This window comes from Gymnoscopelus braueri, assembly GCF_963280865.1.
Source record: "Gymnoscopelus braueri genome assembly, chromosome: 7".
Taxonomy (NCBI): Eukaryota; Metazoa; Chordata; class Actinopteri; order Myctophiformes; family Myctophidae; genus Gymnoscopelus; species Gymnoscopelus braueri.
Genome location: NC_137608.1, coordinates 26,078,198 through 26,101,809, shown reverse-complemented (window position 1 = coordinate 26,101,809; position 23,612 = coordinate 26,078,198). Strand labels below are relative to the sequence as shown.

Here is a 23,612-nt window from a genome sequence, read left to right as displayed (position 1 = left end):
TCTGCCCCTCAACACAGGATTCTAAGTCCCCTCCTCTACTCCCTGTATCCCCACAGATACATACAGTAGCCACACACAGCTCCAATGGACCACAATGGAAACAAGCAGTAATGTATGAAATAAAATAAAATAAAACTAGAAAAAGTGCTCCTCGGAGCACTTTTTCCACCAGGTCAGGTACTTATTGTGGCCTCCTGGTGGCGCTATAATAGGCCAATGTGAAAAGGGTGGCATTTCTTCTTAGGCCTTTCACGGCAATTGGACACTGCATTCATGATTTGAGGCATTTTGTTCCAAAAATGTGTTTTGCTAAATTAGACCTGCTGGTGGTGCTATAACAGGCCAATGCAAAAAGGGCGGCATTTCTTCTTCGGCCTAGTGGGAATGCGAGTGTGAAATTTCACGGAAATCGCAAGCTCCGTTCATGATTTGAGGCATTTTGTTCAAAACGGACCAATCCTACAAACTTTGGAAGCCAACCTTAGCCAATCAGGATAGAATCTGGGAAATTGGACAGATCCGGGTTGATCACATGACTATAGAGATACTGTGTACCAATTTGCATGACATTTGGATAAAATCTGTAGGAGTAATATAAAAAAATGGGTTTTGCACAAATCAGCCTGCTGGTGGCGCTATAACAGGCCCATGTGAAAGATTTGGGGCAGAGGTTCTGAATTGGCATCCAGGGAGTGTGTGTGCACAGTTTCGCAGCGGCCGGGCCAACGGTGCCGGAGATTAGCTGCTCACAGACAGATGGACTGACGGACGGACGGACGGACAGGGGGTAAAACATACTCTCTCGCCATGGCTTTCGGCCTGGCGGAGACAATAAATGAGAAAACAAGATAGCAGCAACAGGGAATGTTGCTGCTATCTTTCCGAATTGGGGTGGAGGGGGGGGGCAGTATAATAGAATAACCGTCAAACATCTATCCTCATAGCAATTTCAGCATATACATCAAGTATAATACTTTTGTTTCTACCTTTCTTTTTCTCTTTGTCCTTTCTTCAACTTCATTACTACAATTATAATCTTAAATGGATCGATCCACATATTTCCATGCAATATATTATAGATTGATTTATAATTATTGTCTCCGCCAGGCCGAAAGGCATGACGAGAGAGTATGTTTTGCCCCCTGTCCGTCCGTCCGTCCGCGTGTCCGTGTGTCCGTCCGTCCGTCCATCCTTCTGTCTGTTAATCCCATTGATACCTGTTGCTACCTATACGTTGTTATACCTTTCAATCCGGATGCCACCTCTGTGTCTCATTAGTTGTTGCTATAATATAGTAACATCCTTTTTTATTTTTTTATTTTTAGTAAGAATTTGAACGTTTTCAGAAAACTATGGTTAGGTTTTAGAAGGCGTTTTTAGAATCGGCCTCAGGTCTAAATGGGTTAACAGCTAATCTCCGCCACCGTTGGCCCAGTTGCTGTGAAACTGCACACACACACTCCCTGGATGCCACAGCAGAACCTCTGCCCCACATTTTTCAGATCAGCCTGTCATAGCGCCACCATGAGGCCGACTTTTGCAAAACACATTTTTGGATATTACTCCTACAGATTTTGTCCAAACAACACACAAATCAGTACACAGTATCTCTATAGTCATGTGATCAACAAAGATCTGTCCGATTTTCCATATTCCATCCTGATTGGTTAAGATTGGCTTCCAAAGTTTGCAGGATTGGTTTGTTTGGAACAAAATGCCTCAAATCATGAACGCAGCATGCGATTTCCGTGAAATTATCCATGTAGATTCCCACTTGGCCCAGGAAGAAATGCCACTTGAAAACGTTCACATCAGCCTCATGGTGGCGCTATAACAGGCCAATTCACGTGTTTACCTATAACTGCACCGATCTGCGTGAAACTTTGCACGCACACTCTCTAGAGGCCAAGGAAAAACCTTTGCCCTGCATTTTTCACATCTGCCTGTTAGAGCGCCACCAGGAGGCTGACTTTTGTAAAACAAATGTTTTCCTCTTACTCCTTCAGATTCTGTCCAAAAAACACGCACATCGGTACACAGTGTCTCTATAGTCATGTGATCAAGATGGATTTGTCCGATATTTCATATTCCATCCTACTTGCCTAACATTAGCTTTCAAAGTTTGCAGAATAGGTCCGTTTTGAAAAAAAATCTCAAATCAGCAGTGTGCGATTTCCGTGAAATTTTGTAAGCACATTCCCACTAGGCCGAGGAAGAAATGCCCCCCTTTTCACATTAGCCTGTTATAGCGCCACCAGCAGGTCTAATTTAGCAAACATTGATGCTGTGTCCGATTGCTGTGAAAGGCCTAAGAAGAAATGGCACCCTATTATAGCGCCACCAGGAGGCCATAGTAACCTACCTGACCTGGCGGAGACTTGTGCTCCGAGGAGCACTTTTTCTAGTTTTATTTGTATCTTCTACTTATTAGTTATTATAGATTAGATATTGTTTGATTATTACTTTATATATAATATTATCTATTATGATTATGATTATTACTATTATTAACATTATTATTATTATTTTATTTTATTCTCATCCTTTCTTATTATTCATGATGATATTGGGCTCCTAGTCTATGCTAATTGTGGCCTCGTCCTCAACCTCAGCCCACTGCTTTGTACATTTTGTTTTGCGTCTGTTGTGGAGCTCAAAAGGGAAAAAAGAGTGCATTGGGAACTGAATGTTCAACACTGAAGCTGTCATAATGTTTGCACTGTGAATAAATACAAAAAATATATATAATACTTCATATACATCTGTGCAGTAAGACAATCCTGGTATACAACAGTACACCAGTCCTTTTCATTTTATTTTCAAGTTTGAGTGGCTCTGACAGCCGCAGGGTAAAAGGTAAAACGTTTCAGATGCTACCACAATAATGCACACAAAAGAGTGTAGAAACACACGCATTCACGCAAAAGATACACAATACAATACGCCGTACGCTCTCTCCCCACCCACTCGCAGCTGCTGCAGGCATGTTTCAGTGTCATCAATACTCAATGCAAGCCGGGCGGTAAACAGTGACAACAGCATGATGTCAGTCGCAGGATGTGTCCTTTTGTTCCTAAGAGGAGAGGGAAAGGAAGAGGGAGCGACGGAGAGGAAAAGGGGGGCCTTCGTCGTCACTCTGGGGATAATACTTCCATCTAGCTCTCATGGAGGAACAATGGGTCCAAATACGCAGATACTATCACAGTCATCTGCTTCCTACTAGAGAGCAAATTACTATTTGCTCTCTAGGTCACTACGTAATTTTTTTTCAGAGAATAAAGGAGGAAGGCCATAAGATGAATTTATTTACTACATTTTCAGCAAGTGACACCGTCGTACTACAGAGTATAAATTAGGCCTCAGGGACGAGTGGGCTGCGCGTCATACTGTAAATGTATACACACACCTACGCAAGTATGCCCCGGCACCTGCGTACACGGACACTCCTACAACCTAAATGCACGCATGCATGCGCACACGCACACACACACACACACACAGCGCTGGCAGTCACCTAATTTCAAAAAGAGCACCTACATTACAACCTACCAAAGTTCTCTTGGGAATCTGAATGTTGTTTGTTACATAAAACTATATTGTGCATTGTTACTAGAGTATGTCAAATGTTTGCGTGAACACACATGCACACAATCAGGGATTGCACATGAACAAACAATTTACAATTCAGGCATATAGCAGACACTCTTAATCCAGAGAATTACAGTAAGCAAGGACAACACAAGGTAATACATCAAATGCATAGAAATAGTAATCTACTAATAAACTAATACATAAGTAAACCAAGAACCTAACCGTAGGATATTCAAAAAAGTAAATAATCTGTACATTGAAACTATACTCACTATAGGATGCCAGGTCAACAATGACCTGGCATCTGTCTACATAACATGCTATCTAAGTTACATATAGCCTTTGCATAAACCTGCAAGGTCGTCAAGGCTAGGGCAAGTGCTACGGGCTAAGGTGTAGTCTGAAGAGGCGAGTCTTCAGATTACGGCAGAAGATAGGGAGTGAGTCTGCGGGTGGCAGTTCTAATTGCGATGGGGAGTTCATTCCATAGTTTGGTAGCCAGAATGGAGAAGAGTCTGGGACGTCCCAACAATGGAGCAGGTGCTCTGAAATGTTTTACGATGTATTGAAAAGCATTGTATGTACAGTAATTACAGTATGCACTTGGTTGATAATTCGGTCGGTAGTATCGGTTTCAATCAGACAGAGAATGTCAAAGAGTTGCTGTTTAGGATCAGCCTCGTCATGTGGCTGATTTCATGCTACAGTAGCTCTGATATATACTTTGTCAAACAAAATATCCGACCGGCAAGCTCACAACACGACGCAATGCCACATGTTGAAATTGTACATCGATCTTTAAAGTATATAAGAAGAGTTAGTGCAGGGGGGTTTACCCTGAGCCACACAGACGTAGACTTGATTTTTATGGATTATTTGGAATGAGTTCAACTGAATGGGTAAGCCTACATCTAATGCTTGACATTCACTTTAGCATGGTGGTCCACTCCAAACTCTATATGAGATGAATGAAAAAAGCGACAAACAATCCAGATTCCTTAAAAAAAAAAAAAAAGTAGGGGCAACAGGCTCCCACTCCATCCTAGACAGTGGCAAGTATTCCAATGCAGCAGTGAATTCCGGTGTATTCTAAATTTGACCTAATTTTGATCTGGTGCGATAAATTCTTCACCTTCCACAAAAAACAAACACAGCTGTCCACTATACCTGAGACTTGCCCATGTACCTATCAGCAAGGGTCAAGTCTAATAAGCCTCATTATTATCCTGGAACAAACAATGTCTATTTAATCTGAGAGGCACAGGGGCCACCTGGTGGTGAAATTATGATATAAACTATTTCTTCTGTCTAGTTGACCAGTTTGCAGGGTATGTGGCCCCAGTAAATCAAGAATAGAAACAGGCGGATTTTGTGATTTTGCTTAGAAAAAAAGCCATGCTTCCATGCAACAGGTATATGGTGAAGATGCACACAGAGTAAATGGCACAAACTGAAGTTATTAAGGTAGTAAGCACAGATGGCTGGACCACAGTATCGACAAGATGAGACTCCACCCCTACCTATATGCCTAGAACAACTATTAACCCATTCAAACCAGGAACGCATCTGTGTAACCACTTTATCCAAATTTCATACTTTGGCTATTCAAAAATCGCAGATCTACAAGTTCATAGCGCGGCACTCAACTTGTAGATCTGCGATTTTTTTTTAATCGCGAACATTTGTGCAAATCTTTGAATATATATATATATTTTTAAACGAACATTTTTAACTCAAATCTTTGCTTCTGGGGGGTCCCTGGAACAAAACATTTTAAGATGGGGGTGCGCGGCGAAATACATATCATTTTGACATGAAAAAGTTTAGGAACCACTGATATAGCGACATACTTTTTTTTTTTAAACGGTTAGGATTTAGAAGACATTTGTTGTTTTTCCAAAAAATAGCAGATCTACAAGCTCATAGCGCGGCACTCGGTGCCGCGCTATGAGCTTGTATATCTGCTATTTTTTTGAATAGCCAAAGAAATAAAGAAAATTACACAGATGCGTGGCCTTCTGGCCTTCTGTGAAATGATACTGAGGACTTCCTTGCATATCACACGCACGCACGGACGCATGCACGCACGCACGCACAAACACATGAACTGTTACTCAGATAGACAGGCAGACACTCTCTTTTTCGCAGACACACAAACATACACACATGCACACTGCTAGGGTCTTTGAGTACAGTCGGGAAAGGTAGAGTGAAAATGGGCTTAATAAGGCCTAAAAACCAGTAGAATTAGCTCTAATGGCAGGAGAGTGCTCTGACTATTAGCTTACTTAGACACTAACAATAACATCAAATTGGCAAGTGAACAACCCCATCTTCCTGAACATTGATTTATGTGTAGACCCTGATGTTTTTGATGGCTGACTGGAATTTGGTTATCTCTGGTTTACTGTGGTCTTAATGGAGCTTAATAATAGCTGTATAGTTGTCATGTGGTAAGGCACATGTGTACGAACACATGCACTGCGACTCCCGGTTGCACACACACACACACACACACACACACACACACACACACACACACACACACACACACACACACACACACACACACACACACACACACACACACACACACACACACACATTGGATGTTCACCCATCAGACAATATGCTATAACTAACAAATAACATCTGTGCGATACTATATGTGCAACACGATAAACAGCAGAACTAAGGCTTCTACAAAGCTATCACAACACAGCCAGTACCGAGCAACGACCATTTACATAACGCTCTGATGTGAACACACTTTGCTGCGTTGCCCAGGTGGAGCTATTTATCAGTTCAGGCTGACTAATGTTCTGATAAGAGACAACACACACACACACACACACACACACACACACACACACACACACACACACACACACACACACAGAGCAGGCACCTATGATAACACACACGCACACACATACGATGAGATGAGGAGCGCTTTGATCAACAATCAATGACAGATACAAGCATGGTTTCATTTCACTCAGTATCCCTCATCTACAAGCCCCTTTCTTCCCACCCAGCAACTCAGGGTTAAACTTTCCTCTCAAGAGCACCACTGGCTTTCTGCAGAAATGCAGGTGATGAACAGCACAACATGAAGAAAGACAATAAAACACATCAGTCAACCGAAAGATGATGAGCAAGAAAGAAAAGAAAAGAAAAACAGCAGAGTGCAAAGACAGCACAGCATCCCCTTTCATTGGACACGCTGGTCCTACCACCTCCTCCCTCTCCCTTGCCACTCTCGGACACCTCCACCCGTCCCAGAGCTAATGTTTACCATCTCCTGCCACGAGGCTTGATGTCAATGGGCTTGTGGGTTGCGTAGGGCGAGCCGTTGGCGCAAGCGTTGCGGTAGTGGGCAATCCTCTCCAGAGAAAGACCATCAGAGTTCCCAGGCAAACTCATCGTAGCCGCTCTATCACAGCTGACACGCGCGCGCCCTCATGCACACACCCCACGGAACAATGCAGAAGGAGGAGGAAGAGAAAGAGAAAGAGGAAGAGAAGAGCTAGGAGAGTGACAGTGATGTGTCCGATAAAGCTACATGCATGTACCTAGATAAGAAGGAGGTGTGTGTGCGAGAGGAGGAGGGTAGAAAATGCAGGGAAGATATGGAATGGGGATGAGAGAGAGAGAGAGAGAGAGAGAGAGAGAGAGAGAGAGAGAGAGAGAGAGAGAGAGAGAGAGAGAGAGAGAGAGAGAGAGAGAGAGAGAGAGAGAGAGATTGAGAGGGGAGAGAGAGATTAAGAGGGAGAGAAAGAGAGAGAGAGAGAGAGAAAGAAAGAGGAGAGAAAGGAGCTAAATGGTTTGCAAGCGTAAACTACATAGTATTTTTTTTGTGAGATTTCGAATGCAGCAAATGATTCCGGAGATCCAGTGTAGAGTAGTACACACAGATTACAATCATATAAACACTTTCTGATGGGAAAGCTATGCACATTACTTTAATGTAGGCAGCACAATTCCATTCTGCACTCCATCATATCATCAAGGGGAGATCAGTTGAAACTTCCAGGTATGCAAAGCAACAGGAGGTACAGGAGGTCCACACCAGCAGGAATTCAAATGTATAACTCCTACTGAAGGTCGCAAAATATGATTGAGATGTTCGCACTGTATTTTCTACTACATTGTTACCTTTGCAGGATCAGTAAAATATTTGCCAGTAAGCCTGTCAATCACATCTATACCGATTCCTGGAGTGAATGTGTCCTTTTAAATGCATTGGCAATGATCCACAGCTAGGGGGAAGCAGAGGACTGTCTACTGTACATGTCCCTCAGTATAACACCTAAAGTAATGATAACAGATGGGGGACTCCATTAAGTGACCACATGTGATGACAAGTGCGGAGAATACATAAAAAAAATATGGTTACTGCTAAATGGTGCCATCAGCACATTTCTGAGGATTGCTATTTCATAAATGAGGTGTTTTGAACGCATCATGAGACGATACAATAGTGTTTTGGTAAAACTAAAATTCCTTTCAAAAGATTGGCGTCGACTGCCTGACCAATTGACAGTTTTCTTACGGTGAACAACTTTCTCTTACACCCCCCCCCCCCAAATATCACGTAAGAACAAAATGTGTATAATGGTCAATGCTTCAAACCACCATGGGCTATGGTTGCAGGCTTGCAGCTAGCAAAGCAACGGCATTCTTCCACAGGGAACATATATTGAGGGTGGGTGGAGGAGGGTCTGTCTCACTTTGTGCCTTCAACTACCAGCAAGGGGCAGTATACTCTCTCAAAAGAAATAACAGAAGTGGAGCACGCACGCACACGCACGCACGCACACACACACACACACACACAACTGCAAATTTCCTCCGAGATATGGCTTTCATTCAGCAGTGATACAAGCATCCAGCATGTGACAACACTGTGGGGGGTGTCAAAGTCACATAGTCACACATCCCCGCACAAGGACACTTGCGCAAGAAAATTAAAAATACACACACACACACACACACACACACACACACACACACACACACACACACACACACACACACACACACACACACACACACACACACACACACACACACACACACACACACACACACACACACACACACACACACACACACACAGGCATCTGTTTGACTGTTTGCTGGCCGAAACGGCCACACACCATCAGTGCCAGCGACGAGCTGTGACCGACTGTCAGGTAAGGCAGTGACGGTGTCGTCACCAGGCGTCCCACTGGATCACAACCATGGAAACTAAACCTGCACTCAAATATAAACGTGAATAATGTGAAAATGTGAATTACAGTTCCACAGTAAAATCTTTGCTTTTTTGAATTGTAGTTAACGTGGCAGATGCACATTATGTAAATATGGACAATAATGACAATTAATATTATTATTGTATTTATTGAAATAGTCGTTATTTTAATGCTGCATTGGATGTTTCCAATATTTGTTATTTAAGAAATAATTCTATATCTAGTTTCACACATTTGGGATTCTTCATATGAATTAACTTCTTTAGTCATGATGTCAACCCCTGGTGCAAAACATCCCTATTGTGCTGAGATGGGTTTTTAGGAGTGGTGTTTATTTTGGGACTTGGGAGGAGAGATGGTTAAAGGGTGCATACTGTAATAGGATAACAGGGGGATAACAGGAGAAAGGCCATGATACTTCATCCTGCAATGAGATGGGGGTAAGCTTGGTAAACTGAGCCACACGACGCACAGCCTTGAGCTTGTGCAGCGTGATAATCTGTTCTCATGAACTTTTCTCACTGACTACAGCTGATAAACCCATTTGGTTTATGGCAAGGTACGATCATGGCTAAAATTATAATCAACATATGACTAATTTAGCTTAATATATCTCTGCTGTCCGGCAGCAACCAGCTAACTCCAAAATGTTCATTTTTCAGGAAATGACAAAAACAAAACAAAAAGTGGAGTTAGGAGGTTTTGTTCATCATTGATAAGAACAGCTAAATCGACCTCCAAGCTCACAATGAGGTTGGAGGTCAAAAGGGGGTGGAGCCTGGAGTCAGCTAAACCAGCTTACTCCACCCCCTTTTGGTGGACTTAGCTGGTTTAGCAGAAAGTTTAAGGATCCAGTGGAGTTAGCTGGTAACACACAGACGTAAAGGGTGTTCAATGGCCCTGATTTATGGGAAAAAATGCAAAAGCGGGAAAATGGGAGTTAGCTGGTTTCTGCCGGACAGCAACGATCCTGATCATTAATCACAATTATTGTTAAGTGATATTATTTTCGTTGGGAAAATATGTTTTTATAATGTGTTTAGTGCCTTTGTTGCTGTTCAGTTATTATGTAACGGTCCGACTCAGTGATTGGATTGTTCCCCTGTGAGCCTTATGGATGTGGAGATGGGTTATGCAATGCTATAGTTACATTAAACCTTGTTGAGGAGACAAAAGCAAGGTGCAACAGTTCTAAGGTGCATTCACCAAATAAGGTGTTTGAATGAATTGCAAAGTTTCACAATTACGTAATTGTGAAGCATAAAATCACAATTTATGATTCTTCTGAAATTGTGGAGACCTAGTTTATGAGAAAAGTCACTCAAATTCCAAAGTCTTTTCACCTTTTTGTGTAAAAAAGTAGCTATTTTACTATAATAATAATATGAATAATAATAATACCTGTAATATGTTTATAATGGTTTACAGATACAATACAAAATAGACCTAGTATAGACCCCTGTGGGTCTCCGGTCAATTAAATGTGCAGGGTTTAAGTAGTTCATAGAGTAAAGGCTTTCTTTCATCACGGCTAGTTGTAGCGAGAGGAGGGAAAGTTCAGTCGCCGATGAAAGAGAGAGGAAGAGAGACAGACAGACAGGAGGCAGGTAAATAGGTGGCAGTGAGAAGGTTGCAGACTTGGCCAGATGAGTTGAAGGAAGGAGTGTGTGAACAGTTAATTGACTGTGTGTCAGGGAAACGGTGCCAGGGGGCTTTGTGTCACATTTCCTCTCCTGACTGGCGGGGTCACAGACCTCATTAGGAGCTCAGCCACTAGCTTACCTGGGACGAGCCAAGCCAAGAGTGAGCAAGAGGGAAGGAGAGGAGTGTGAAAGAGAGCGTGAAGGGCGAGTTCAGTCACAATCACAGGGGAGAGAGAGAGAGAGAGAGAGGGGGGGGGCTAGAGAGAGAGGGAGAGTGGCCGCCAGTGAAAGCGACAGACAGACAGAGAGAGAAAATAATTCTTCTTCTATATCCACCATACATATCAGCCACGTTCAAACAGAACATATTTGATGCTCTTCAGACATGTAGCAGATTAACCACTTAAGCCCCATTTCAAAAATAGCAAAAAAATAGCCGATCTACCAGCTCACAATGCATCGCGTCACGATGTGTCGTGAGCTTGTAAATCTAATTATATGTGCTTGAAAAACATTAAAATGGCCGAAACAATAGTATAGCAGTGGGATAACGCTGCTACTGTGGCTAAAGGATATTAAATGGACAAAAATTCACAACTATTACAGTGAATGAGTCATGCTGCTCTCAAACATTACTGTACTGCAGTGGTTCTCAATCCTTTTCATGTCAATTGATATGTATTTGGCTGCATACAAGATTTGTGTTTTAAATACATTCCAAAAGATTTTCTGAAAATGGCAGATCTGCAAGCTGACGACATGTGGCATCGCAACACGTTGTGAGCTTGTAGACCTGCTATTTTCAAATAGCCGATGAAGTAAAGTGGTTAAACTGATTTTGATGCAATATTAACTAATTTAGCTGGGGACCCCCTGGGAACCCCCTTAAGGACCTCTTGGGGTCCCCAGACCCCACTTTGAGAACGTCTTGGCAAGGGGGCCATCTCGGTGCCGTCACATCCTGCACGCCTTGCGCTCTCCTTCACCATTCATGTTTACAGAGCGGTTGACATGGCAACCATGCCGAATACAAAAGGGACAGGTATGGCCCGGCAACCAATCAGACTTCAGTTGCTAGGAGACCACGGTAGCCTTGCTAATCAGTCTCGTAATGAGGAAACGAGAATGACACCATGCTTCTCGTGGGGTCTGGGATAGAAAGTGCCGGCGAACTGACGTAATTGGCAACAACATTAACGATCGGGGCGAAATCCTCAGGGTACTTCGGCCATCTTGGATTCATGCTGCCCACCGCGGTGCGAGACCCCTTTTCAAAAGACAGCCTGCTGATGCGTCGGCAACTAATCACTCGACGCAACTCTTTTTTTTGGGGGGATAACGTCCCCGTGAAAAATTAACAATTCATGAACAGTCACTTAATAATTCAGGGCAGCCGTGCATGACTTACCCGATATTCTATTTATAGGCTACAACCAAGCTGAATCACCAGCTGAACAGGGAGAGTTAAGCTGGCTGAACTGTCAGTCAGTCTCATACAAGCACTGGAGCGTGAAGCAGAATGGAGGTTCACAACCCCCGCGAAAAATGTCTCCACACTTCAAATGGGGAGAGAGGCATCACTTGCTGAGGAAAAGGGGGGGAAATGGGAAATGTGTGTGTGTGTGTGTGTGTGTGTGTGTGTGTGTCTGTTTGCAACTGTGTCTTCTGTATTCGTGTCTGCTTGCATGTCTTTACTTGACAGTGTGTGTATTTGAAACACTGTGTGCATCTTCACGCTTGTACTTGTGTCTATGTGCATCCTATCAGAAACCTTGTATTCCCATATTTCATATATTTTTCCCGAATAAATTAATATCCTATTTTATTCTCATGACGTTGTCATGAAGTGACGTCAAAAGTAGCAAAAATATTCAATCCAGAAGCTCACAACACGTCGCAATGCGATGCTTTTTTCTTTTGGCCTATAATGGCATGCCCAAAACAGGGATGCAAGGTTGTCTTCTGTCTTTCTGTGGGTTTTACATTAACCAATGAAAATGATTATTAAGAGCTTAATTGGATGCATTTGTGAACAATAGCCAAGTCACATAATACAGTATATCCATTTGACCAATCATACGGTTCACTGCAGCTCAATAATGACATATTGAACAGTATCGTTTCTCATGGTTCTCAAAGACACTTTATAATGCATTATAAAAATAACATAACAAATCAAGACATGATAATAAAGCCAAATACTGTATATCAAGAGAGTAAAATGTATTTGGAGGCAGTTATGGAATAAGCTTTCTCACCCCATGATTTGTCCATGTATTCTTCTCCTGCCATCGTATCAATTTAGTTTTTGTAGAAAAATAAGTAATTCATAAAGGACATGAACCTGCAATAGATCTACATATGAAAGTAATTTTGATGTAGTGCATTATGAAATCAAATCACATACTGCATTGAATAATGCTGATAAGGTTCAATGCATTGCCTATGGCGAGGAGTGATCGCCACTTTCCTCACCGCGGCAGGAGGCGGAAACAGCAAGAAGCTGAGACAAATTCAACCAGAAGCACAGTATGCTCTGAAATATGGACAGAAACTGACTATTGTATGGCCTACTGAATATTAATAACAGTGAATCGCAAACTTTTCATGTCAAGGACCTCCAAATTACAAGTTTTGTGTTGTTAAAATGTGTCAAAAATGATCAATTTGTTGTCGATTTTTTAAATAGCCGATCTACAGTTAAAGTGGTTAAACAGACTTTTATGCTAAAATAACTCATTTAGCTGGGGACCCCCTGGAACCCTTCAAGGATCCCTGGTGGTCCCTGGATCTCACTTTGAGAACTCCTGTTTTAAACTAGTGTCTGTACTTCTCCTTCCTGCCTGTGAGCTCTGCTGCAGGGATCAGTGATTAGGGGTGGGACGATACGGGTAGCTCACATTACGATAACTGTGGCGATATTTGGCCCACGATAACGATAATATCACGATACACGATATCTGCGATACTTAATATATTGCAAGAAATGCAATCAGCGATAATATCACGATATCTGTATCCGAAAAATTTAAAGAATACCCAATAAAGGCAAAAAAAATGCAATTATGCATTTATTCCAAAATCTTATTAGATTTGTGTGCATAACGAACTGGCCTAGTACAATGTACAAAATTGTGCATGCATAGTGCCTCCTCCTAACAGCAAAACACTGACTGCAGCCTGTCCACAAAAAAGGATGCAAAATAATAGCCTTGCGTAGCCAGACTATATCACTGCGTGGATATGAGTCTGGTGCTTCTATGAGGACGTTTTTTTTCCAAGGGGGCGGGATCAAAACAATGGCTCTGGACGCAATTGGTTAGTCCTACAACCAACTACCAATCACAGTCTCCCATATTTGAATGTTGGGCCCTGATTGGTCGCCCCAGACTTCTGGAGCAGGAAATGGATTCACAATGGAGCGGTGCCAGACCCAAATCGCCGAGTGCAATTTTTTTTTTTGCACTGGCAGATTCGTCTGGTCCCAGGCTAGCAAAATAACCCCTCTAAAATATCTTGTGCAAATAAAATTTACAGGGGGAAAATGCTTTCTTAATAATAAGATTAGCAACTTGTTTAATGTAAACCTGGCAGTGCTTAACAAGTATCACCAATTTGTTTTATGTAAACTATGGCCCATTTCAGTTCTTATTGCTTTGATTAGAACACAATAAAATGAAATCCTGGGCTCATATCAGTGGTTAGGATGTATGCCAGTACTGTATGTAAACCAGAGAATACTTTATTATTTTTATTATTATTAGTAGTAGTAGTAGTCCGGCCACTTTACCCTCATTTATCTCAATAGCATCACCACAGACAGGGCAGGCGGCATCAAGTACTGCACTCTGTGGCAACCGGGGGAAACTGGGAGCACATGCATGGTGTAATATTTGCTTTGCTTTCAAAATAAATGTAACTAACGCAATGTAACTATTGTTCACGTATGTGATGCTATATATAATACTGCAACACAACTGACAATAAAAAAAGATGTATATTTGCCGGCAGTGTATCGATTATTTATCGCGAGAGGGAGTTTCGCAATATATCGCAATATCGATATTTTGGCACACCCCTAGTTGTGATGGCTTGAGCAGCTCAGTGTAGCTACACCAGGGTGTCATTCACACTGGACACGGCCATTTTAGTGCATTTTGCAAATCACTGCAACTGCTGGTGGGAATTCAGCATCAAAGTTACAGTACAAATGGATACATTAACACTGAATATTTAACTGGGTACAACCCTGGGGTGGGTGCAGAGACAGACGCACAGCATCATACGCACCGTTTAAGATTTTCATATTAACACCACTTTGGTCAAGAAAACTGCCTGGAGGGTATTTTGATGTTTGAAGAGAGATGACATGCTACTGCAGGTGGATGGATTGATCAATGGATGGACGGATTCTTGGATGCATGGGCAAACGGATCAGATGGTTGCAATGATCAGTGTTTAAAAGAAAGAAAGAAGAGAGCGAATTTCCCAAAAGGCTCTCATTTACACTATGGAGGCATACGTATGTAGAGACGCACGCACGCACGCACGCACGCACGCACGCACGCACGCACGCACGCACGCACGCACGCACGCACGCACGCACGCACGCACGCACGCACGCACGCACGCACACACACACACACACACACACACACACACACACACACACACACACACACACACACACACACACACACACACACACACACACACACACACACACACACACACAGTTCTGTGGAGTAAGCACATGGCACAGCTAATAGGTTTAGCTTGGCATGGGTCCCAGTGATGTCAGAGTAATCCCTCAATAAAGCCCTAGTGACATCATCACACTAGGGTGACTGGGTGCTTGTTCAGATGGCCACAAAGAGAAACCCCATGGATGTGGATATGTGTGTGTGTGTGTGTGTGTGTGTGTGTGTGTGTGTGCACGCGCGCGCGTTCCCTCTCTGCAGTCTTGATCCATAGCAAAGAAAGGCGTCACCATGGTGCCATACTATTCTGGTCATAAAGGTATGGTGTGTTTGTCATCGTCAGAAGTCATTCCTGCCCTTCCTGGTGACAGAAATAGTTTCAATGTCCCCTGTAAAGTGAAACATAAAATCTCTCATCTCCCCTCTGGGATAAATAAACCTTATAGGAGATGGGTGACAGTAGTAGACTATTGCAAGGTCGGTGTGTATTTCATGCACAAACCACAGGCAAGTTGAATTCACAATGCCAGTGTTTGGAAAAACACAGAAGAACTTAAAAGCTAAGCACACACAAAATTACTTTAACTTTAGAAAGAAAATATCCAGGTGATCCAGACCATTTAAAAACAAAACACTGTAATGGGTCAGGCATTAAAAAAAAATCACACCCAGTGTGAAGAGAGTGGTGCCTTTCATGAGTTCATGTCATTAGTTACTTTTTACAGACTTTGATGACTTCAACGTATTTTTACTCATTTTAAGTACTTTAAAATGTTTGTACAGATTTGTACGTGTTTTTACTCATTGTAACATCTTTTAAGTATTTTTACGCATTTTAAGTATTTTTACTCATTTAAAGTATTTGTACTCAGTTTAGGAACTTTAAAGTATCTTCACTAATATCTAAGTATTTTTACTCATTTTAAGTATTTTTACTCATTTTAAGTATTTTTACTCAAAAGTGTGTGTGTGTACTGTACTGTACTGTACTGTACTGTACTGTACTGTACTGTACTGTACGGTTTGTACTGTACTGTACCTGTACTGTACTGTACTGTACTGTACTGTACTGTACCTCACCTCTACCTGTACTGTACGTGCTGTACTGTACTGTACTGTACTGTACTGTATTGTACTGTACTGTACTGTACGTACTGTACTGTACTGTACTGTACTGTACTGTACTGTACGTACTGTACTGTACTGTACCTGTACATACTGTACTGTACTGTACTGTACGTGCTGTACGTACTGTACTGTACTGTACCTGTACTGTACGGTCTGTACTGTACTGTACTGTACTGTACTGTACTGTACTGTACGGTCTGTACTGTACTGTACTGTACTGTACTGTGCTGTACTGTACGGTCTGTACTGTACTGTACTGTACGGTCTGTACTGTACTGTACCTGTACCTGTACTGTACTGTACTGTACTGTACGAACTGTACGTACTGTACTGTACTGTACGTACTGTACGTACTGTACTGTACTGTACTGTACGGTCTGTACTGTACGGTCTGTACTGTACTGTACTGTACGTATTGTACTGTACTGTACTGTACTGTACCGTACTGTACTGTACTGTACGTACTGTACTGTACTGTACTGTACTGTACTGTACCTGTACTGTACTGTATGGTCTGTACTGTACTGTACCTGTATGGTTGCATCTTTGTGTTGCAATCAGCCGCAGCTGTTGAGGCTGTGCTCAAACATACAGAGAGGCTCATACGGACGGACAGACGGACACACAGACACACACACACACAGACACGGTCAAATGTAGGAGTGGTTGGCACCACTCAAAAACAATATATGAAATTCCTAGCATGACACTAAAACAGCATACGCTGTGCCAAAATAATAAGTGTACACAAGCAAGCTATAAGCTTTCCCCCATTGTACGTCAAGTTGTTCACCTTCCTTGACCCTTGTAGGCTCCCCAGCAAGTATTAGCTGGAATTAGAATGTAATATTTGTAAATCCAGCAAAATGTGTGTGTGCGTATGCGTATATATGTGTGTGTGTGTGTGTATGTGTGTGTGTGTGTGTGTATGTGTGTGTGTGTTCTGTGTGTGTGTGTTTATGTGGGGACTCCCGTTTGCATTGTAAGCCATGCTAAGCCCATTTGTACTTGCTCTCATAACCACTGTCGTCATCATAGTGATCATAATCACCATCGCCGTCACAAGTGATTCTCTTCTAAGACAAACCTCGTCACTCTCATGCCTTTGCACGCAAAGGTAAATCCGTTTGCGATGTAACCTGCCATGAGCCGATCAGTTCCTTCAAATCAGCAAAATCTTCTTCACAAATTATCTGCACCATAGAGTTATAATATATCTAGAGGGTGGACAGCCCCGCCCACACCTATTCATTTCAATGAAAGTTGCTCACCAGCGCATGAAGCGCCTGGAAGAGCGCTCTACTTCCGCTTTTTTCTTGATTTGAGCACCACATTTTGGTTGACTTGAGCACCGAGCAGGCGCACTAGGGTTTCAAACGGTAGACGCACGCGCAGTAGCGTTTTAAATGCGGAAGTCCTGCAATCACAGATTTGACCACCAGGCGACCGCAACTTCACTGTTATACCGCGGTTCTGAGGCCTTGGTCTGCACTGCTTGAAAAGGGATCTCAGAATCCTGATGGGCTCCATGTCACGGCTGCTCCTACCTGTCCTGTAAATGTCACTCTCCCCTCATGATCCGCCCCCTAATCTATGTCATGTGTTACACCTGTGTTAATTGTCCATTGTGTTCACTGTGTCATGTTAGCATGTGTGTGTATATAAGCCCAGCCCTCTCGTTAGTCTCTGTCTAAGTAGACTATTGTAAGTACGCCTGTAAATTCCTACTTATGTTTTCCTTTCCTGTATTATGCCCTTTTGGTGAACTCGCTTTTCTCAACTCCTGCCAGGCCAGTATTAACCGTTAAATATAACATAAAAAATCATTAACCGCTAAATTCATGATTTTGTTGAACTTAAAATCAATGTTTTATTTGATGGCCTTCTTAACCAGGCATTTGGCCTTGAATTGGCCCTGAACCTCAAAAAGATTACTGTTCACGATTTAGTTTTTCCAAGTTCACGATTTAGTTTTTCCAAGTGAACATCACAAATCACTTTGAAACAAGGCAGATACTGTGACAAGTACCGCTTGTTACATTACTTGTTCGCGGAGGCGGTCGCGTGGGCTACTTTCTTGTAGAAATTATTCTTTTTTTTTTTTTATCCCGCGATTTTTGTAACCCATTTTTTTCACCCGGTGCCAATTTCCTAAGTGATCCTGGGCGCTACACCAGCCCTACACCAGCACTACACCAGTCCCCCACAGTAGGGAGGCCAGGGCCGAGCTCATGCTTCCTTCAGGCATGAGAGCCAACTGACCTTCTTGTCACCTGACAGGGGGGAGTTTCCCTGGTTGGACGTAGCGCGTGGAAGGAACACGTTATTCCAACCAGTTCCCTTCCCCTCCATCAGGCGCCCTGGCTGTCATGGGGGAGGCGGTATAGCGACCAGGATTACTACATGTTTTTGTGAGGGTATTAACTACCCTAGGAGACACGGGGAGAACATGTAAACTCCACACAGAGTAGGCCCTTTCGCCGACCCCACCTAGGGTATGGGCGCTGATGACGCGGAGGAGAAGACACGCCCCCAGCGCCCACAGCGTCCCCGGCGGGAATCGAACCCGGGACCTTCTAGCTGTGAGGCGACAGCGCTACCGACTGCGCCACCGTGCCTACAGTGTAGAAATGATTCTTGTAGTTAAATTGTTATTAAAAACTGATTTAATTGGGATATGTCTATGACTTTCACGATGCCATATTCGGTAACCGCTTTAGAAAAGCAATACTTTTTCCCATTTATTATTGCCTCCCTATGCCCGTCTCCCACAGCTCTGGCTCACAAACTCTTCAGCCTTTCCGTATCACACAAAGTAAAAGAAAGCCCCAGGGAAAGGGCCCCAGATTGTTCACTTTGAGACAATATTAATCGTTTCTTTTTGTTTCATTACAAGTGATTTATTTTCTACCCGTGGTTGGCCTGTGAAATGGTCCTCGGTTAGCGAGCTCCTTTGTTCCTTCAGGAAGAGGCCAGGCTTGATAGGATCTGTTGTCTCAGCACAGGGTTTGTTTGGGTCTAATAGTACGTACATGTCTGCGTCACAGTAGACCAACTTGCTGTTGATGCAATTTGTCCTCGCAAGGTGACAAGGGTAGGGCGGCCATAGCCGAGTGGTTAGAGAGCCCGTCTGGGGAGCCAGAGACCCTGGTTGTCCCAGGTTCGAGTCCACGCCAGGCGTAACCCCTAATTGCTCCCTGAGCGCCGTAGAATGGCTGCTCACTGCTCCTAGTAGTTATAGGATGGGTAAAATGCAGAGGACAAATTTCACAAATGTGCAAATAGACAGTGACAAAAGAAACACCCCAAGGAGTTATGTTATGTTATGTGCCTTCCATACGAGGAAATGTATTATGATTCCATTGTACGACAGAATTAATAACATAGGTGCAATAAAACCTTCAAGTCAAACTTGAAGTAAACTTGAGTACCCAGAGGCAACTTGCATATCACATACTGCACTACACTGTACTGTATGCGTGTCAGTGACTTCTGTCAAACCCTGAAGCGCCAATGTCTTCTCAGGACAGATTATTTTACATAGCCAGTCATTTTACACTTGTTAACTTGGAAGACCACAAAAACAACACCACACAATTACATTTGATCAGATTCTGCTGCTTTGCGCCACAGTTTATTGCTAGACGCATGCCTGGCAAAGACGCCAACCTGCAGGCCTCTCTCATTGCTTCCAACCTTCTCCCATAACCGCCCACCCTCCGAGCCTCAGTCTGTAACAATGCTATTTCTGATGCCGAGTTCAGTCATGAAAGCACCTGCGGCTATGCCTCGCCTCCAACAGGCCCAGGTGCCGCGCTGTATTCTTATTGATCTGTCTGTCTCATTCCCTCCGTCCCGGCGATGAGGAGAAGATTGAATGCCCCATCTAGCAGCTGCCAGGGAGAGATGGAGCGGAGCAGGGCACAGGGGTGAAAAGAAATGAAAATTGAAATGAAATGGATATTTAGAATGAAATGTGATGTCAATGGTGTGGCAAGGTTCTTCAGCCCGACATGTCTCGTGTGCGTTTTCACGTGCACACATGCCCCCCCCTCACCCAAGTGTTCAACTTATGTAACTATGGTGACACATGACCGCTACCACTGGAGTCACTGATGCATTATGACAGACTGTCAGACTAAACAAGTTCATAGACCCCCCCCCCGCCTCGCCCCCCTTCCAATTCCACAGTGATACATACATAAATACATTATACATACATGAGATAATGGACGGAGTGGTGTCAATAAATAAAGCATTAGCGTCCACATTGACTCTATGACTAACAGCCAGGGTTCGATTCGCTGCTTTTGATATAGGGTTAGGGTCATTCATTTTTATAGCCGGTGGGGATATGTGTTCCATCCTGCTTCAGGTACAATGGGTATCGCATAACCGAGTGGGGCATGCATTACCTATCCGGTCCAGTAGATGTAAATGTAGGCATAAGTATCATGTACAGTGGAATGAGGCTGATATTGTCAGCCAGACACAGAGTGGAAATATGGATAAAATGCATAGTCAGTCTACAGCGAATAACGAGGAATATAAAACAGTGAAACACTTACAGCTGTTAGCCTAAGGAGACCTCTAATTATGATACTAGAATACATCCCAGTTGTACCATGAGCAAAAGTGCAGGAGTGAGCAGGAGTCATTAAAGGTAGGGTAAGTGATATTTTTTGGTTAAAACAAAAAGTATTTTGTTAAAAGGTTAAAGCACTATATTCTGATAGTAATCATTGCTATAGAGTGTTTGTTCAGTAACAGGAGTCTCCCCGTCTCTCCAGCTCTTTAATGAACAAAAAATACATTTTCCGGTAGGTGTCAAAATCTCAGCCAATCAGGAGAAAGTACCCATTTTTATAGTGTTCCAGTTCCAATTTTGCCTGCTCATTTCTTAGTGTCATCACTTCCAATTTCACTTGTTTAATCTATATCCTGATTGAGTTCTCTATCCTGATTGGATAAAATTGGAAATGAAACTGAAACTGAAACGAAAATGCATTTTCTGTTTTATAAAGAGCTGGAGAGACAAGGAGACTCCTTTTACTGAACAAACACTCTATAGCAATGAGTACTATCAGAATATAGAGCTATTTAACACTTATTTTAACCAAAGAAAATCACTTACCCTACCTTTAATTCAAGGACAGAACAGAACACATGGGGGCTTGGTTATGTAGCTTAATGGCTACTGGACTGACCAAGTAGCTCAGTCTTGTGCCGATGGACGATGAGTCTGTGGCTGAAGGTGCTCCTCAACCAGGGGAAGCTCATCATAGAGTGAGAGGGGTTCATTAGGATAGCTTCAATCTTGCTTCTCATCCACCCCTCCCCGCAACCACCTCCACATTGGCCAGTTTAACTCCAACTACAAAGCTAGCCTTCCTCACCAGCTTGTTCAGTTTGCTAAAGTCTCTTGTGTCAAACATGGGGGCGCCATGGTCGCTGCGTTGATCAAATGCTATTTTCTTGCTGTCTTTGTGATGACTTCTTTCCAAATTCATAGTCATCTCAAATATGGAGCACAGGCCACAGAGCTGATGGGATGTCAGGGCTACACCGGGGGGGCATTGGTACATTACAGCAAGTGGGATCTGAATGTCTGGGTGATAATGTAAAGTATATTTACATTGATTATATTATTTCAAGATAATGTAATGATTGTTAATAGTCTCTCATCATAAAAAGGATGACTGGATAAAACAGAATCATTTGCAGTAAAGTTGACTGATCACCATTGTCTGGCCCGCTGTTGCACAGTTCTAGTGATGAGTAATGGTGTTCTTGGCTTTTATTCTCTTTAGTGAGTAATGGAACACTGTCTCCAGACATCGCTCATTCCTTACTGTACGTGTATGTTGGTATGTGTTTATTTGCATGAGCCAGCACATGTAAAAAAGAGAAGACAAAAACAGAGCATGCAAAGAGGTCAAGTGAAAGTGGCGGCATCAGTCAAAAAGAGAAGGTGGTAAAAAGAGATGAGTAAGTGAAATTCTGAGAAAAAAAGCCTGTTTGAGTATGAAAACTCATCTTGTTAATGGACTAACAGATTTTACTGACTCAACACCCACACACACACGCTCGCTCTTGTGAACACGCTGCAAAACCCCAGAGAGAGAAGGTGAGAAATAATGTGCTAAACGTTTTGCAATTCCAAAGAGGACTAATTATATTGAGATTCAGCAAGAGCGTTGGAACTGATGCATTTGGTTGGGTACATGTCACCTTGACATCATAACACAGGTTTTAACCAGTTCATATTAACTCCAAGGGCTCATCTCCTATTGGACAAACAAATCATTACCACTGGCAATGATTCATGCAAATTATTATTTATTATTGCATACCTGAAATTAATATAAACAAGACTGGGCCCAATAATGGTGTGGCTTCAAGTGGATCTCGTACTTCATGTGGCCAGTCTAAAATGCCAGTCATCTATGACGTATGAATGCATATTTGAGCAAGGTTTAAGTCCGAAGTGAATGCCATTCACTTCCTTATGAACAGCTTGACTCTTAAAGAGTCAGCTGACGACGTCATCCGTGACTATTTGGGCAATCCGAGCCCCACTGACTTCCATAAAAATGCGTTGAAGTTAAAGGTAGGGTAAGTGATATTTTTTGGTGAAAACTAAAACGTTTTTTTCTGGTTAAAAGGTTAAAGCTCTATATTGTGATAGTATTACTTGTTTAATCTGTATCCTTTTTTAGTTCTATTTCCTGATTAGATAAAATTGGTATCCTGACCTGAAAATGAATTTTCTGTTAATAAAGAGCAGGAGAGACATGACGACTCCTGTTACTGAACAAACACACTATAGCAATGGGTACTATCAGAATATAGAGCTATGTAACACTTATTTTAACCAAAGAAAATTACTTACCCTACCTTTAAATATCTGAAAACAGTATAGGACACAATTTTGTGGGATTCCAGGTTAGCCCAGTGCCAGTGTGCACAATAAATGGCTCTTATTGGTCAACTGGTTTGCGAGATTAACTTAACGGGCAGTCACACACAGACAAACAGACCCTCTTATAGATGGCTTAGCCTCTTTCAGGGCAACACTGTAAACAAAAGCATGGGTCTGAATAGGCTTGAATCAACACTTACTGAATAATGCCCCCTCTCTCTCTTCTCTATCTTGTTAGTATGAGTCTCCAGACAGAGTGAATAGAAAACCACCATAATAAGGCTGTCTGCATTACCAGCACCCAGTGCAGCAGACTAACAAAGACTGATGCTGTAGGCAAGAGGCAATGAATGCAGCATCTTACATAGTA

At 42.7% G+C, this 23,612-nt stretch overlaps 1 protein-coding gene across 3 annotated transcripts in view; it reads right to left on the bottom strand.

Annotated features, from left to right (window-relative positions):
- pde4d (phosphodiesterase 4D, cAMP-specific) overlaps positions 1-23,612 on the bottom strand; it is a gene marked incomplete at its 5' end in the record, with an annotated part of 272,984 nt that overhangs the window by 43,256 nt on the left and 206,116 nt on the right. Inside the window, one exon of one of the 3 annotated variants that reach the window (XM_080432823.1) lies at positions 6,890-7,017. The exons of the other annotated variants lie outside the window; for them this stretch is intronic. Coding sequence (XP_080288949.1) covers positions 6,890-7,017 — 128 coding nt within the window. Of the gene's footprint in view, positions 1-6,889; positions 7,018-23,612 lie in introns of those variants that run through there. 3 annotated transcript variants of the gene reach the window in all.